Source organism: Erythrolamprus reginae, chromosome 1 (assembly GCF_031021105.1).
Source record: "Erythrolamprus reginae isolate rEryReg1 chromosome 1, rEryReg1.hap1, whole genome shotgun sequence".
NCBI lineage: Eukaryota > Metazoa > Chordata > Lepidosauria > Squamata > Dipsadidae > Erythrolamprus > Erythrolamprus reginae.
Window position 1 is genome coordinate 34,486,649 of NC_091950.1, and position 18,819 is coordinate 34,505,467.

At 37.6% G+C, this 18,819-nt stretch overlaps 1 protein-coding gene across 1 annotated transcript in view; it reads right to left on the reverse strand.

Annotated features, from left to right (window-relative positions):
* The window catches only part of SOS2 (SOS Ras/Rho guanine nucleotide exchange factor 2), a 45,843-nt gene that overhangs the window by 12,048 nt on the left and 14,976 nt on the right, over positions 1-18,819 (reverse strand). The window contains exons 8-18 of the mRNA XM_070749014.1: positions 18,533-18,631; positions 15,505-15,632; positions 14,600-15,255; positions 14,423-14,504; positions 12,481-12,603; positions 11,584-11,687; positions 8,330-8,546; positions 7,449-7,568; positions 6,453-6,615; positions 2,886-3,003; positions 1,635-1,807 (exon numbers count right to left, since the gene is read on the reverse strand). Coding sequence (XP_070605115.1) covers positions 1,635-1,807; positions 2,886-3,003; positions 6,453-6,615; positions 7,449-7,568; positions 8,330-8,546; positions 11,584-11,687; positions 12,481-12,603; positions 14,423-14,504; positions 14,600-15,255; positions 15,505-15,632; positions 18,533-18,631 — 1,983 coding nt within the window. The remainder of the gene's footprint in view (positions 1-1,634; positions 1,808-2,885; positions 3,004-6,452; positions 6,616-7,448; positions 7,569-8,329; positions 8,547-11,583; positions 11,688-12,480; positions 12,604-14,422; positions 14,505-14,599; positions 15,256-15,504; positions 15,633-18,532; positions 18,632-18,819) is intronic.

The window sequence follows — 18,819 nt, forward strand, 5'->3', positions numbered from 1 at the left end:
CTTTTATCATCAGGAAATTTCTTCTGAAATCTAGATTGAATCTGCTTCCCTGTATTTTTAACACATTGGTTTTAGTACTGCCTTTTAGACATTAGAAAATATGTTTACTTCAATTTTGATATGATGACCCTTCAGATATTTTGAAGGGGCTAGCATATCTCTGCAGAGTTTATTTTCTGAGGGCCAAACATATCCAGATAATTTTGTTAATGTATTTGTTAATACCACTTTATAAGGCCTTGGTAAGGCCACACTTGAACTACTGCATTCAGTTTTGGTCGCCATGATGCAAAAAGGATATTGAGACTCTAGAAAAAGTGCAGAGAAGTGTGACAAAGATGATTAGGGGACTGGAGGCTAAAACATATGAGGAACAGTTGCAGGAACTGGGCATGACTAGTTTAATGAAAAGCAAGACCAGGGAAGACATGATATATATCCTATATCTCAGAGGTTGCCACAAAGAAGGAGTCAGCCTATTCTCCAAAGCACCTGAGGGTAGAACAAGAAGCAATGGGTACAAACTAATCAAGGGGAAAAGTAACTTAGAACTAAGGAGAAATTTCCTGTTAGTCAGAACAATTAATCAGTGGAACAGCTTGCATCCAGAAGTTGTGAATGCTCCAACACTGGAAGTTTTTAAGCAGATGTTGGATAACCATCTGTCAGAAGTAGTGCAGGGTTTCCTGCCTAAGCAAGGGGTTGGGCTCGAAGACCTCCAAGGTCATAGTTCCCTCTAAGCTGAGCAGTGAGCAATCGCTCACTTAAAAATCATCATCAACTCAGAGTTTTTCAAACAGATGTTGGATAACCATCTGTCAGAAGTAGTGCAGGGTTTCCTGCCTAAGCAAGGGGTTGGGCTCGAAGACCTCCAAGGTCATAGTTCCCTCTAAGCTGAGCAGTGAGCAATCGCTCACTTAAAAATCATCATCAACTCAGAGTTTTCCAAACCTGCCCAGAAGCCGAGAGGGAAAGAGTGAGAGGGAAGGAGAGAGAGAGAGGAAGAGAGAGAAACAGATAGAAAAAAGAGAGGAAGGAAAAGAGAAAGAAAAAGAATGGGAGTAAGGAAGAGAGAAAGAAAATCAAAATCTAGTTTGAAACTAGCTCAACTATTTAAGTGGCATTTTGATATTGATAGAGTTGCCCTATTATGAGCTCACTGTTATAGACACACAGTACAGTATTTTATTTTGAGATTCTCTGAGGCAAAACAGGGTGGGTTTTTTATTTTTTTATTTATTATTTTTGTGCCGCCCAGTCCCAAAGGGACTGCCACTCGGACACTATACTTTTCTGCCCACCCCCCCAAAAAATTAGAGGGAACACTGTCCAAGGTCCCTTCCAATTTTGTTGTTATTATTTATTATTATTTAACAGTTCCTCACAAGACCTCCTTTGTATTTGCTCCTATTTGTTGCAGTCTGTTATGAAACATGATGCTCAGAACATATAAGAACAGTGTGGAAAATGTTAAATGATCTGCCCACTTTGTCTGCATTAATACACCCTTAGAAAGCATTTGGTTTTTTTTGCAGCTGCATTACACTCATAGCTCAGTTATCAGCAAAGTACCCAAACAAAATTTGTCATCTTATCAAATCCACATGGAACTTTCTGCAGTGCTGTCCAATTACCCGGATATCTGGTTCAACACGTAAACAATAAGGTTGGTTCTGATACTGTTGGATTTCTCCTGTGATTTCAGCCACTTTTCTCCTTTTACTAAAGTTGATCAGTCCTTTCCCTTGTCTTTTTAGGAAGTCAGGATTCCCTTCTTCCGTCTTTAGAATATTTGTTAAGTATATCCCTAAATAGAGAAAAAGGGCAAAGGGCTATTATTTTCTTCACATCTATACCTTCTTTTTTGTTTATGACCATAAGAGACACACTTCCTTTAGAAAAATTAACCTTAAGTGGTTAACTACACATTAAATATTGCATTACCTTTTTGAACTTTAGAACATCTAGCAGAAGTTGACATTTCAGATTATGAGAAGTCAACAAAGAAATTTTAGGGAAGTAATTTTTTTATTTGCTGCAACCTATTTTCAAGGGGTTTTGCACTGAATAATAAATGATCAAAACCAATAATAAATAAGGGGCAAGATTCCTCATAGGTTACATGCAACCCCTATCAAGTAAGAATGTAAAATAATATGTTATAAACACAACTTATAGCACATTTTACAGTGAGACATATAGTTGTACCCATGCCTTTCACTAGAAAAAACACCAAGACTCCTTCTCTCCTGCAGATCCTACACTCTTCCCCAAACCTGTGAGAACTATTGATACATTTCTGAATGGTGAGATGAAAGTGAAAGTTTTGCTGCCCAACTCTGAATAGTGGCAAATGAAAAAAAATACTATCTTCTGTTGGATCAACAATACCTTAAGAATTACTCTATTTCCTGACAAAATTAACTGTGTGAAACCTCAGAGAAGCTACATCACTAAATCATTTCGGACCATTAAATAATAACCTTACTAACTTCTAGTATGCCTTCTGCTAATATGTTATGTTCTTAGATCTCCTCTCTCAAAGTAGGCTGAAATATGCAAAAAATAGATAGCATTTGATGGTATACTGAGCACGCTTAGTTAGTTAGTATGGTACTGCTTTGGAATCATACTTGGAGGGCATTTCAGCAATCATCTCAAATCTAAATATATTCTGGTTTTCATATAAAAGTTAATCAAGAAGGGAAAAATATTCAGCAGAAAAGCATGCTCTCAAAAGATACAAATCTAAATAATAAATAAATAAAATAAATAATAAATACTACAAAATACCCTAAAAAGATTGTCATAATTTCCGTAACTATTTATGAATTAGCAGGAATAAAACAAACAGCCATTTTTTCCATCTCTGATATGTAACTTACCAAAGAAAGGCACACATGGTGGATTGATTGATTTGAGTTTAGCAAGATATTTTTTAAAGTGATCTTGACTTAATTCTACTGCTTCATCTAAAATTTTCTTTTTTCTTTCTTGCAGTGCCTGATATTGAATAGAAAAAAATCCACATTTTGATATTGTAGAATACACTGTATCTGTGTAATATTCAGTGCTGATCAATCTTCACAACATCTCTGTTCTATATAATTTCTCAGTATTTTGTCTTTGCTGTCCAAATGCCTTACACATAATCATCTTGGTTGCTATCCTGTTTCCCCCAAAATAAGACATCCACTGATAATAAGCCCAATCGGGTTTTTGAGTGCATGGCAAGAAGATCAAGCCCTTATTTCAGGGTTAAAAAAAATATTTATAAGACAGGGTCTTATTTTCGAGGAAACATGGTATATATTCTCTTTTTTGTTATTTGTTAATATATATTTTAAGGACAGAAATAAATGACTGTAATAAAACAAAATAGTAAAATGTACATTTTTAAAAGTATAATGTAAAATAATTCAATAATTTGTAAACACAAATTATAATGGACCATTGAAGTATGAGCTAGGATTTACTTTACATTATCACAGATTGGAAACCTTATTTAATTCCCCCCTCCCCCCAAAAATCTCATCATGATTTATATTGTGATGTGACGTGATATGATATGATGTATGCATTGAGGTGCTGTACAAAAGGCAGAATGCAAAGTTGACAAAAGAAAGTGTTATTTTACCCAGTCTTCTTTTTCCCCCTATTTTTGTATTCTTTTCCCTCCTTTCCAGAATTTCCTTCCTTGCAAAAGAGGAACTGCTTGGATAAACGATTTCTTTCTAAATTGATTTTCTTTGTGTGCAGGCAAAATTTCTACTTGCAAGTTACCTCAGCACTACAACCTTGATTAGTTAATTAGCACCCAGACCCAGCTTGCACTGCTGTCTGAAATGGGCAGGATCCTAATCAATTTGATCCCAAAGGCTTCTTTTTGTATCTTTAACTGGTCTGGCCAGAAGCACGTCAAGCCTGCTGGCACCAATACATATACCTTTCAAAGTGTATTCCCACTATGTGCTTGCTTACTCTCTTGTAATCTCCTCTTTTCCAATGAATAAACATAGACATTGATTTTTCCTTAAGGTGAGGATCTTATTCAGCACATAATTTAGGCTTAAAACATCACTCTCCAGCAATATTTTATTTCCAAATTCCATTGCTTAAAATCTATGATTACAACAGATTCTAAAGGGTGGGGCAGGGAGGGAGAAAGGACTGTAAGATTTGCCCCCTTTCCCTAGCTTATGAGAAATTAACCTTTCCTGCAGTTAGGATTCATCTGGCTGATTGAGGTCATAATCTGCTAACATTGTACACATATATGGGTTATTTATTTATTTATTTATTTATTTATTTATTTATTTATTTATTTATTTATTTATTATTTGGATTTGTATGCCGCCCCTCTCCGAAGACTCGGGGCGGCTCACAACAAGTGAAAAGCAATCCAATACATAATCCAATTAATTAAAATATTGAAAAATTTAAAAAACCCCATATACTAAAATACATACACACAAGCATATCATATATAAATTCAACGTGCCCAGGGGGAGATGTTTAGTTTCCCCATGCCTGATGGCAAAGGTGGGTTTTGAGGAGTTTGCGGAAGGCAGGAAGAGTAGGGGCAGTTCTGATCTCCGGGGGGAGTTGGTTCCAGAGAGTCGGTGCCGCCACAGAGAAGGCTCTCCCCCTGGGGCCCGCCAACCGACATTGTTTAGTTGACGGGACCCGGAGGAGGCCCACTCTGTGGGACCTAATCGGTCGCTGGGATTCGTGCGGCAGAAGGCGGTCTCGGAGATATTCTGGTCCGATGCCATGAAGGGCTTTAAAGGTCATAACCAACACTTTGAATTGTGACCGGAAATTGATCGGCAGCCAATGCAGACTGCGGAGTGATGGTGAAACATGGGAATACCTAGGTAAGCCCATGACTGCTCTCGCAGCTGCATTCTGCACGATCTGAAGTTTCGAACACTTTTCAAAGGTAGCCCCATGTAGAGAGCGTTACAGTAGTCGAACCTCGAGGTGATGAGGGCATGAGTGACTGTGAGCAATGAGTCCCGGTCCAGATAGGGCCGCAACTGGTGCACCAGGCGAACCTGGGCAAACGCCCCCCTCGCCACAGCTGAAAGGTGGTTCTCTAATGTGAGCTGTGGATCGAGGAGGACGCCCAAGTTGCGGACCCTCTCTGAGGGGGTCAATAATTCCCCCCCCAGGGTAATGGACGGACAGATGGGATTGTCCTTGGGAGGCAAAACCCACAGCCACTCCGTCTTATCCGGGTTGAGCTTGAGTCTGTTGACACCCATCCAGGCCCCAACAGCCTCCAGGCACCGGCACATCACTTCTACCGCTTCGTTGACTGGGCATGGGGTGGAGATGTAAAGCTGGGTATCATCGGCATATTGATGATACCTCACCCCATGTCCTTGGATGATCTCACCCAGCGGTTTCATGTAGATGTTAAATAGCAAGGGGGAGAGGACCGACCCCTGAGGTACTCCACAAGGGAGAGACCTCGGAGTCGACCTCTGACCCCCCACTAACACCGACTGCGACCAGCCAGAGAGGTAGGAGGAGAACCACTGAAGCACAGTGCCTCCCACCCCCAACCCCTCCAACCGGCGCAGAAGGATACCATGGTCGATGGTATCGAAAGCCGCTGAGAGATCGAGGAGCACCAGGACAGAGGATAAACCCCTGTCCCGGGCCCGCCAGAGATCATCCATCAACGCGACCAAAGCGGTTTCCGTGCTGTGACCGGGCCTGAAACCCGACTGCTGGGGACCTAGATAATCGGCTTCTTCCAAGGACCGCTGGAGCTGGAGTGCCACCACCTTCTCGACAACCTTCCCCATAAAGGGAAGGTTGGAGACTGGACGATAGTTGTTAAGTACGGCTGGGTCCAGGGAAGGCTTCTTGAGGAGGGGGCGCACAAGCGCTTCTTTATAGAGTGTTGGAAAAACTCCCCTCCCCAAGGAAGCGTTGGTAATCTCCTGGGCCCAGCTCCGTGTCACCGCCATGCCGGCCGAAACCAACCAGGAGGGACACGGATCCAGTAAACAGGTGGCGGAACTCACAGCTCCAATGGCCTTGTCCACTTCATCAGGTGTCACCAGATCAAACTCTTCCCAGACAGGTGGACAAGTACGTGCCCCAGTCACCTCGACTGACTCATTGTCAGTCGACTCTGTTTTACAATTGGAGTCGAGATCGGCCCGGATCTGAGCGACTTTATCAGCGAAAAACGTGTTAAACTCCTCGGCACTACTCTGCAAGGGCTCCCCAACTCCCCCCTGGTTAAGAAGGGAGCGGGTCACCCTAAACAGGTGATTAATGATTAATAAATCATTTCCAAACTTTATTAAAGACTGGTGTCTTTCTTGGTCTTCTCCTTAAGTTAATTTGTACTGAACTGCAGCTGCAATTAGTATAAAACTGTAGTTTAAAATCATTGGTCACACTCTGATTATTGGTCAGTCACCAAGACTTACTTCAAAGGTGTGGTCTAGTCTGTACACGGAGACAGAATTCATTGCACTGACTATTTCAAGAACTCCATTGAAATTATTTAAGTCCTGGAAAACCTGCAAAATTTCTATAATCCTGCTTAACACAGCCACTCGCTCTTCAAAGTTTTCCATTTCTACTATACACCTAATTTAGAAAAAGGAGGGAAAAAAATAGTTCAGAGGCTTGTTGGATGCTATTTTAAAACTATTGTCATATTCTCATTTTGCCCCTCCCCCAACATTAATTCAGATGTACTATATGAATAATACCATCATATATTCATTTATTAAGTACCGATTTTTGAAGGATTTATTTTCTTTTTCTTTAGCTTACTTCAAACTTTCCACTACAAATCTGTCCATCCTTAGCAGCTACATCAAGAAAATATAGGCAATTATTGTGTGACCCTAAGACTGAAATGCACTGGGTGATAGAATAAAATTGCTCCCCCTATTTGTCCATGTTTACAGTTGGTGAATTTAATGAACATTCCCTTTCAATCCAACAAACATGGTTCCTCCTCTATGCCACATCATTCTGTGCAAATTCTGGCTCATGAGCTAATTAAAAACTGTGCATCCTGATATAGCGTATTTTTTGGAGTATAAGATGTACTGGAGTATAAGGCGCACCTTACTTTTGGGGGAGGGAAACAGGGGAGGGAAATCTAACTACCAGATATTCATCTGGCTAGCATCCTTAGTCTGCTCAACTCCAGCACATTATTTTATCCTCTGGTTAGGGCTGAAAAAGTCTTTTTCAGAGGGAATAGGAATGCAAAGACTTAGGGCAGGAAAAACCTTCTTCGGAGGGTGTAGGGAGCTGGGAAGATTGTTAGCACCTAGTTAGGGCTGGGGGGAAAAGCTTCAAAAAAAGCCACATTGAGAGTCTAAGACACACCCAAATTTTCAGCCTCTTTTAGGGAAGAAAAAGGTTCCCCTTATACTCCAAAAAACACAGTAAGAGACTTTACTCACTTTTCAAACCAAAGTGTAAGATTTGTTGTATGTCGAATCATTTTCAGTAGGTTTGGGGAATTAATTTCTTTATCTTCTTTTGTCCACACACTCCCAACAAGTTCTGAAGGCTGGACAGCCCTGATATAGAGACAAAACAAAACAAAACGACTGTGTGTATAGGAAGGTGTAAATGTGCACAGTAGTAAGAGTATAATATACAGAAAATTCAGAAAATGCTCCAGGCATTTAATTTAATGAAATTACAGTGTAATAATTTGTGTAGATACTATGGGCTCTTTCCTTTTTACTTGCTAAGCAATATGATGGCATACAACTGTCATTCCAAGCGGACATTTTTTATCAGACTTCTTAGCCTTCTCCAGTCATATTCTCAAGATGTGATGGACTGGAATTCCCATCAGCCCAATAACATGAGTCAATGAAAGAGATAATGGGAACTGTACTCAGAACATCCTTTACGACGTACTGCAATGGACAGAACTAAGACTTCAGACAGAATTCCTTTTCAAAGCTTCTATCTAAAATCCTTTTAACAGAAATTATTAATGATAAAACTTGCAGGCACAAAATCTATGCTCTACTGCCCAAAACTCTGCTTTATTATGTTTACTTTGGGATCTACTATTATTACCAACATACTTCATGCAGTATATTACATTAACTTATTACTGAAAAAGTACTTATAGTACTGTACTATAAATATCAAACCAGACAGCACTGATATTGCAATCATGATATTGCTCTATGCTGTACTATCATATACTGTACTGTACAATTGATTGTGACTTGACACAATCAATTTGAATAACAAAGGAACACTTTTTTTATTTAACTTATGCAATGGAAGGAATTACCAACCCAACAAAAGAGTGTTCTACCTGTAGAGATCAGATTCCAGGAGAGTTAGCTGCCGAGCAATCTCTATGGGATGTAATGTCATGAGTTCAAATGTTTCAAACTGACGGCTGATATGCCACTCAATGGGAGGGGGAGGGCTCTCAAATGTTATATTATGGCTTATGCCATTTGCGTGAGCTTGTTTTTTCCTCCTGATAATCTTTGCAATGGATTCCACCCACTTCTTCATGGATTTACCTGGAAAACACATGAGACATTGCTGGTAGATTGTATAAAAAGGCTTTCAACATCAGAGATACACAGAACAAATTTATTTCATGCAGCAAGTGTGAAACAGAACAAACCTCCATTACAGGTGGTCCTCGACTTAAAACAGTTAATTTAGAGATTGTTCAAAGTTACAACAGCCTTAAAAAACTAACTTATGACAATTTTTCACACTTGCGACCACTGCAGCATCCCCAAGGTTACATGATCAAAATTCAGATGCTTGGCAACTGATTCATATTTATAATGCTTGCAGTGTTCTGTGGTCACGTGATCAACTTTTGTTGTTTTTGTTTTTATTTTGTTATCTTCTGATGAGCAAAATCAATGGGGAAAAAGATTCACTTAACAATTGGTTTACTAATTTAACAACTACAATGATTCACTTAACCATGGTAAGAAAGTAGTAAAATGGGACAAAATTCACTTAACAAATGTCTTGCTTAGCAACATAAATTTTAATTTAATTATTGTAAGTCAAGGATTACCTGTATTAATAATTAACATCAAATTTGGGGAAAGTATTTTATAAATCAAACCTGAGATAATAAATTGTTGAGCAAATACATAGTACGCACTGCTTAAGACATTTGAGATAAATTATTACGTTCTTCCCATTTTTAAGTAATGATAACTAGTTTTAATACTCTGCAGCAGAATACATATGATTTTTACAATCAGGTCAATAGCATTTAAAGTACAGTGATACCTTGTCTTACAAACCTAATTGGTTCCGGGATGAGGTTGTTAAGGTGAAAAATTTATAAGATGAAACAATGTTTCCCATAGGAATCAATGGAAAAGCGATTAATACGTGCAAGCCCAAAATTCACCCCTTTTGCCAGCCGAAGTGCCCGTTTTTGCGCTGCTGGGATTCCTCTCAGGCTCCCCTCTATGGGAAACCCCACCTCCGGGCTTCTGTGCTTTTGCGATGCTGTAGGGGAATCCCAGCATCACAAAAACAAGCGCTTTGCTGGCAACGGAAGTCCGGAGGTGGGGTTTCCCAGCGAAGGGACCATCAGTGAAATCGCAGCATCGCAAAAACATCGAAGTCCTCAAAACCTCACCTCCGGACCTCTGTGTTTTTGCGATGCTGCGATTTCACTGAGGCTCCCCTTGCTGGGAAACCCCACCTCCGGACTTCCATTGCCAGCGAAGCGCCCGTTTGTGCGCTGCTGGGATTCCCCTGCTGGGATTCCCCTGCAGCATCACAAAAACAGGGAAGTCCAGAGGTGAGGTTTCCCATGGAGGGGAGCCTCAGGGAAATCCCAGCAGCGCAAAAACGGGTGCTTCGCTGGCAACGGAAGTCCGGAGGTGGGGTATCCCAGTGGCGGCGATGGGTTTGTAAGGTGAAAATAGTTTGTAAGAAGAGGCAAAAAACCCTTAAACCCTGGGTTTGTATCTTGAAAAGTTTGTATGACGAGGCGTTTGTAAGACGAGGTATCACTGTAGAAAAGTAAGGAAAACTTCAAGGCTGGTCTTCTAATTTAGTGAGCAATGAGATATACATGCTAATACCCAATTGCATCAGAAGAAATCACTATCACTGAATTTAAATTTGCGCTAAAAAGACACAGCATTTTGCCAGTTATATGGTATTTAAAAAATATTCTGTGCTTTATTTTACATAAAGTCTACATTTTGCATATTTCATTCTGATTTTTGTCTGTTTTCTCAACCATCACCATTAATGAAGGACTATAATTAGGAATGGCAGCATTTAATCCCCAAGCTCTTTAGCAGATGAATTTCTGAGCTAAGTAAAGATACTAGGGACAATGTAAACTCAAAATACATAATTTCTTATTTTAGAAAATATCCCTCCCATGGAAATCCTGTTCAACAACACAATTTTGTCCAGGAAAGTGTTGATAGAATTATGACAAAAAATTAAAGAAGAATTGTAATCCCAAACTGCATTTAACAGCCCTAGACCAGGGGGTGGGTTCCTCCCGGTTTGGACCCATTCACCCAAGTGTGTAGTGACCCGCTGGTGATGTTACGATGACTTCACCGAAGCTGATTGGTCAGTGCTGGTCCTTGGACGTCACCCTCTTTTTTTTTTAAAAAAAAACTGATTTATTTTATTTTTTAAAAAAAATATTTCTGAGCATGTGCGGAAGCCGAGTTCTGGCATTGTGCATGCTGTTGCCATGTTTTGGTGCCTTTTTTTAAAAAAAAAATTGATTTTTCGTTACTGCCCATGCGGCACAAGAGGGAGCGAATCAGCAGTGAGGTAAGTTGGAACCCATTCCTGCCCTAGACATGCCAGAAATTATAGCAAATACTAGAACTGGATGGTACTACATGACTGTAGTTCTTTTCCAAATTAAATGTAATATATATATTTATTTAAATGTTTAAACTTAAGGCTATAAGCGAAGCTGATTTAAACAATCTTTCAGCAGACATTGACATATCAGAACTGCTTTATTACAATATTAGATATTCTACATAAAATGGCATGTATGATTTTACATTTACGGTATTTATCTATATGGAAGCACGAATGATTTAAGCACACTCTTTTCATTTCATGTAATAATGAACACAGGTTTCCTAAAAATCATGAAATTAGGATAAGATATGTTATTCACACTCTAATTTTTAATGGAAGAAGCGAGGCACAAAAACAGAAGCATTCAGAACAGTTATTAATGCCTTTTTTGTAAACAGAAAAAGGAAATTGATATAATAACATTGTCTCATAGTAACTGAAACTACCATTGTCTTCTGATCCATGAATAAGTGAAAATCAATAGAACACTCAGGATTTGTAAAAAGCTAAAGACCTATTTCCTAAAGGCTTAGGAAATAAGTCTTTAGCTTTTTACAAATCCTGAGATTTCAAATCCTGGGATTGCAAATCTAATAAAGACAAAGAAGTTAGAACATAGTCACAGCAGATGGCTTAGGAAATAACTTGTAAATAACTGTTTAGGAAATAACTGTGAGATAATGCAGAGTGCTCAGTTTTAAAAGAAAAGTATCAACTAAAATTGTATACCTCTTACAGTGGAAATAAATGTCTCCAGTCTATCGAGTAACTCTTGGTCTCTCTCAAAATCATAAAAATGATGTTCTACCCAGTGCCGAAATACATTCAATACCCTTAAGGGGGGGAAAAGAGAGAAAAGAGGTGTTTGTTTGTTTTTACTATTTTTAATTTTCACAAACAGAAGCTGAGATTTGCTAACTGATCATAAAGCAGACATATTTAAGTGAGATGACATCTGAAACAGTTTCATTGGTTGAAACAAAGGACGGGGCTTACTATGATAATAAATCGCAATTTTGTTTGAATTGTTGGAACTATAAAAATGCAACATTGCAAACTCCCAAAGTAAATCTATTCTGATACATACTTGGGCACAGGGATAATTTACTACAACCAGATCTTTGCAAAATAAATGAAAATAATACCCCTATATTATACTGTTTGTGGCATAGTTCTTTTCTCCCTCACTATGTCTTTATAAATGTTCTAGTATCATGTGAAGACAGATATTTATTTTTAAAATTTATATAGCTGCCCTTTTTTCAAAATATATATTTTAGATATTTAATCTTTTAACTATTTTGCAGCTTTTTAAATGGGTTTTGTGCCTAAGGATTAGAATTCACAATCTCATAGTTCAAAGACTGGTGTCTTAACAACAATGCCAGTTTGGCTCTCATATATAATCTAAATTGTTTAAATTGTATTCACAAGCTTTATATCTTTTTATCTAACCAATAAAAATTATATTTAAAAAAGTCAAAATATAAACTCATTTATTTTTTCATTTTCATATAAAGAACTTCTTTTCAAGCAAAGAGAACTTTATGTTTCTCATGTAAAGTGATACCTCAGTGTTCCCTTACTTGATAATGCAGTAAAAAACATAGAGATAAAAGCTCAAACCTGAGTTGTACTGGCTGGACATATTCCTTACGAAATCGTTTAAGGTCTGCACTGATTGGTTGTTCTCCTTTCTCTATTGCCAGTCTATCGGCTTCGGTTGGTTCAGGTTCAGGGATTTCAAATCTAATAAAGACAAAGAAGTTGGAACATAGTCACAGCAGATCCAGAATACAAAGAAAACAGAAATATTTGGAAAAACATTCTTGATGATAACTGTAACAAGGGATAAGAAGAAGAATTTCCTCATTTATTTTTGTTATATTTATTCAATAAGACTATCAATGGTTTATAATGTTCTAGACCAGTAATGGCGAACCTTTTTCTCCTAGGGTGCCGAAAGTGCATGACCACAAACTACCGTGCCGGCGCAAGTGCCCATACCCATAATTCAATGCTTGGGGGGGGGGGGGCGAAAATTGCCTCCCTGGAGGCCCTCTGGAGGCCAGAAACAGCCCATTTCCCAACTTCTGGTGGGCCCGGTAGGCCTGTTTTTCACCCTCCCCTGGCTCTAGAGGATTCCCTGGAGCTTGAGGAGGGCAAAAACGCTCTCCGACATTCCTCTGGAGGCCCTCCGGAAGCCAAAAATGCCCTCTCACAGCCTCTGTGTGAGCCAAAAATCAGATGACCGGTGCGCACAGGCATGCTAGAGCTGAGCTAGAGCAATATCTGCTGGCAGATATGGCTTCACGTGCCATCTTTGGCACCCGTGCCATAGGTTCACCATCACTATTATAGATAATATAATGAAACATATATATAAAATATAGCCAGCTGAATTGTTAACTCCCTGGTATCCAGCATCTGATATCAAAATCTTAGTCATCAGGCTTAAAAATTCAGGACACTGTAAAAAGTTTGATCCTAACTCTTTTTAAATATTGCATTCTTTATATTGTTGAGGATCTATGTATTCATTAATCCAATTCATGATAATATTTCTGTGTTAGAAGCAAGTATCAAATAAAGTATTTCTATCTCTCTTCAAAGATTTCATATTATCTTCAATAATTTTAATTTGGGTCCCACTTTGTATATATCAACAACAGGATTCAGCTGTAAGACTCATAGCGAACATGCAATTTTTGGTCACTAGTAATTTTTCTATTGCAATGGAAGCCTTATCAGCCATGTAATATACAAATGGAATGCAGCTGTCAATTACAGAAGAGTAATTTTTTTGTCATTGGACTGAATTTGAATATTGATAATTCAATCATTTCTATCACAAAACAGTTTTGTCATAAAACAATAATTACTAAAATTCAGATTACTTCAGTTTCTTTTGATCTGTTTTTCTAGTCTTTTCTTCATATTCAGGAAGTTTGCAAACCAAACAAATGATCTAAAGGACTCTGAGAAATTTATGTTACAGGTCAATATTTGTACTTTCATCTTTTCAATGGATTGTAATGCAATAGTGTAATTCTGAATTTGTACAGTTTCTGAAAACCCATTTTCATCCTTTCATCCTAGTATCAAATTCCAAACTTGTATTCTGCTTGGGGAAAACACTATGAAAAATGTCACATTTTTACAACTTATGCTATGTGCTACATGTAATGTTTGCTCCGATTGTTCCACCAGGACTTAAATAATTACTAGTAGTATACCAACAATTATCCAAGCATTAATACAATGCTTTATTTCTTTTACAATGAAAGAAATCTTTGTCCAGCAGTCTTTCTTCATGATCTCTTTTTAACTGCATTTAAACAGTTTCAGTTTTACATTGCCAAACCACATAAACCTTTCTAAAAGCTTTATATAATTGAGTATGTAATGAATTCTGAAAAAGAGATAGGAAATGCCATTAAAATAGATTGCTCATAATAAATGTGCTAACATTTAAATTATTACTATAGCTTGCCAATGTGGTGATTTTATTATTGTTATTATGAGATCAAAATTCATGATAAAGGAATTGGGAAGATTTTTTATTTACCTTTCTGTCAACAAACTTAGGAGCTCTTGCGGCTTACAAAAGGAGCGATATGTGGTAAGGAAAGTACGTACAAAATTAGGATCTAGAAAGGCAAACACAATTCCAAATTACATATGTCATAAGTCATAACTCCCATAAGTCAATAATGTGAAAATATTATATTAGAAATCCAGATACCTGCATACATGTGATAAGTTAGTCTTTCAATGAGTTTCACCACAGTTCCACCTTTGATGATCGGAATCCCATTCCTGCTCTGAAGATTGTCCTCAAAAACCATGTTCTCCTCAGAGTCTTCAACTGCAAAACGATAGATGCTTGGACTGGGGAGTCGTAGGGGCTGCTCGTTCTCTTCTTGCAATAGTACAGCATCCAACATTCGGTCCAGGGTGCTGCGATACTGGAGAGAAATCAGGACTGCCATCCAGTTGTTCTTCTCTTCAGCAGACTTGGCAGCAAAGATAAAGCTGTTCTCATCCTTAGGCACCAGCTCAAAGGCATTTTTGTATTCACAAGTGTCATCTTTATCAACTATATGGACTTTCCTCATAATAATCTTTTCTTTGAGTCGGTATTCTGCGTTGCTGTAACCTGGAAGTCGTGACTGCCCATGGTTGGCTTTGCAGCCGATCATTAAACCATCAAAAAGAAATACATGTCGTTCATGCTTCGCTCCTACTCTTGCCAGCGTGCCTTCCATTATAAATTCATTACAGCACTGACCAATATCTTTGCCTTCCCAACCATCAATGTTTTTCTGGATTTCATTCATTCTTTTAATGGCCAGGTGCTTGCTTCTTATTTGGCGGTTGTAGAACCAAGACACAGGCTCCCTAAAAGCATAGTTTGTCAGATTAAACTTGGCAGTTACCAGCTGTAGTCTGTGCAAAGCAGATATGCTTACTTTTAAAACAAAATGTGTAGAAAGGCCTTAACAGACGGAAAAGAAAGTGTCAGGGTGCTGACTCATGCATTAATTCCTATGACATTATCTGCCTTTATCTTCAAATGTCAACATATTTGCTAATGTTCCTAAAGACTTTAAACCACAGCTAGAACAATGCCATGACTAATTTTCTTACCCAGGTCGACGTCTAGGTGAATGTTTGTTATAAATGCGTTCCATACTACACTGGAGATTCAGGAGAGCTGTGATGGCTTGTTTTAAACATTCACAGTCTTCTTCATCTTCACTGCATTCTTGAAGTTGCTGAAAAGACCAAATATTTCAATTTTATGGGGACTTCATTTAGGAGAGAAAAATTTATAGAAATATCTGAATAACCAAAATACAAATTGTATACAACCTAAGAATACATTTCCATGCATGCTGAACAAAACAGTTCTTTTAGCAATTCAAGTAAATAAAGAAATTAGTCCAAACATAAAAGTCTGTGTTTATTTCAGACAGTTGCACGTACAAATAATTCATTCTGTTGATATTTATAACTTCTTAAAAATTTTCTAAAAGCATAATTAAAATAGCAGTCAAAATATATTACCAGAGTTGCAAGTCACTTTTTTCCTATTTTCATGGATAAGCATAAATTAAAAAGCATTTTTATTTATTTAAAAAATATTTTACCCAGTCTCCATTTATATATCCACACATATACCATAAATCATATTAAGATATACATAGTTATACATTTCTATCCAATAAACCAATCTGATTTTGCACCTTGCATACTTCTATTGCCCGTCTGTTTTCCCCAATATTTCATAACAGTTCCCTCCCTTTATCTCCTTCTCTTCCCCTTACCTTCTTTCTCCATGTCTCCCTCTTTCCTACTTCCCCCTTCTTCCCTTCTCCCCTCCCTTCTCTACTTCCTCTTCCTCCCTCTTACACCTTCCCTGAGTGATTCTAATCCTAATTCATCTTATGGTTAACAGGCTGGTAACACATATCCCTACTTCCTTTAATTGCAACAATTAAAAAGCATCGTGATTGGCTATCAGATCAGGACATCTGACAAAAGACATAATGGGTTTTTCTAATTTTATATTTAAATTTTGAGCAATAGTGATAAAGAGCAATCTTCGAATGTCAAATGTTGGACACTTTCCCCTGCACACACATTACAACTTTATTTTCAATTACAATACTGAAAGGGAAATAAGATTTTAAGGTAGCTACAATAATGAGAAGTTAGGATGCAGAAATCGTTTCACTTTAAATGTTCTCAACACAAAAAATGGTGATACAAGCATTTTAGGAACATTGCAACCTTGAAATTATTTCAGAAATCTTGAAATATGGAAACATCATGAAGTTTCATATTCCAAGCATTTCAGAACAAAACATTTTGCACACTTTTAATGAAAACAAATAGTTCTGAGTAATACTACATTAAACATTCCAATTATTAAGGCCTTTTTTATATTTCTCTTAAGCCTGCCTGACACTGGGTACTAATTTATTCTTATTTCATATCTGTATATATCTATTATATGCTGGTTTATTTTTAAAAAATCAGGAAGCAACAAGAAAGTGAATTACATAGTAACCCTTTACTCCATTCAAGAGAATTTAAAATTCAATTTGATTGGTGCAATGACAAGTTTTGAAATAGGAAGAGCAAGAAATCATAAATATTTTGCATTTAATATTATTATGAATTTGTCCTTTTACATAATGTATGGCATATCATCCTGGATCATTGAGACAACATTTTTGTAAAAATTGAAGCAACTGAGAAGCACCAGGTAGTTAGAATAGAATACTTTATTAGCCAAGTGTGATGAGACACATAAGGAATTTGTCTCTGGTACAATAGCTCTCCATGTATATGCAAAGCAACAGAATAAGAGGGCAGAGTAAAGAAAAAATAAAAAGGATAAATACTACAGCCATACCTCATGGGTAAATATACACAGACATTAGATAACACTATGAGAATTAGGTGTTTAGCAGACTGACAGCATGAGGGAAATAACTCTCTTTCTCTGATTACGGTAGTTGTTTTGGCATGCAGTACATTGTAATGCCATCCTGAAGGAAGGAGTTGAAACAATTTATGTTCAGGATCTGAGGGGTCTGTAGATATCTTCTCAGTCCTCCTCCAGACCTATGCAATATAAAGGTCTTCTACTTCCTTCAATATTGTCAAATGGCTACCAATGGACCACCATCCGCTTTCCCACCCACGATTGATTGCCTTAAATTTATTTAGCCCTAACATTATACAAGTTGTGTTTATTTATATTTTAATTATGGAAGAATATCTCTTAGCTGTTATACAAAATAGATAACTGTTCAAAGTCGTTGAAATGTTCACCTTATTTTTTTTGTGCAACATAATTTTTTCCCCAATGGGGCCTGTACACCAGATAGTCTAATGAGCCTTCAATACACCTGAATCTGATGCTTCCAAGAGATGTTAGTCTTTAACTGATACAATCTACAGAACAATAGCTTTGGAAAGCACTAAGCTGGGAAAAAGACACCTATCAGCTGGGTATATTATTAATTCATGCTAATAAAACAAATTGTCTTTTTAATGTATTTCCTGGCAGATACTGTAAATCCACATTTTATTTTTTAAACTCTGGTACAAACATGTCAAGCTAAAATGAAATATATATAAAACAATGATAATAAATAGTTTACATGTTTAAATGACCAAATTTGGTGTATGAAACAGATGCAATATTGCATACAATTTGGTGTATGAAATAGATTTAGTATATTTTGCACATTCAACTTGTATATAGAATTTACTTTTATTTTAAACAGCAGAGTGGGTCTTCTCCGGGTCCCGTCAACTAAACAATGCCGCTTGGCAGGACCCAGGGGAAGAGCCTTCTTTGTGGCGGCCCCGGCCCTCTGGAACCAACTCCCCCCAGAGATTAGAATTGCCCCCACCCTCCTTGCCTTTCGTAAGCTACTTAAAATCCACCTTTACAATTTTATGCATGGTATGTCTGTATGTCTGTTTGGTTTTTATTATAATGGGGTTTTAATTGCTTTTAGTATTGATTATTATATGCTGTCTTATTATTGCTGTTAGCCGCCCCGAGTCTCCGGAGAGGGGCGGCATACAAATCCAATCAATCAATCAATCAATCAATCAATCAATCAATCAATAAATAAATAAATAAATTTCTCACCTGAAGCAGTTCAAAATAGTGGAGACAGTGATAAACAGGAACTAACATGAGACGTGGTAGGACATATTGTACTGCTTCTTTAAAGCCATCAGCAATTGACTGAAGGAAAAAAAAAGTAAGTCTGGTTTCAATTATTGTCACAGGAAGAAGAGGCAAGACATTCAAAAGAGGAAGAAGAGGCAAGACATTCAAAATTATACTATGAGCTGCCTAGAATCTATGACAGGATGACATACCATACATGTTTTGTGAAAAAGATAGATAGATAGCAGGGGTAAGTTGTACTT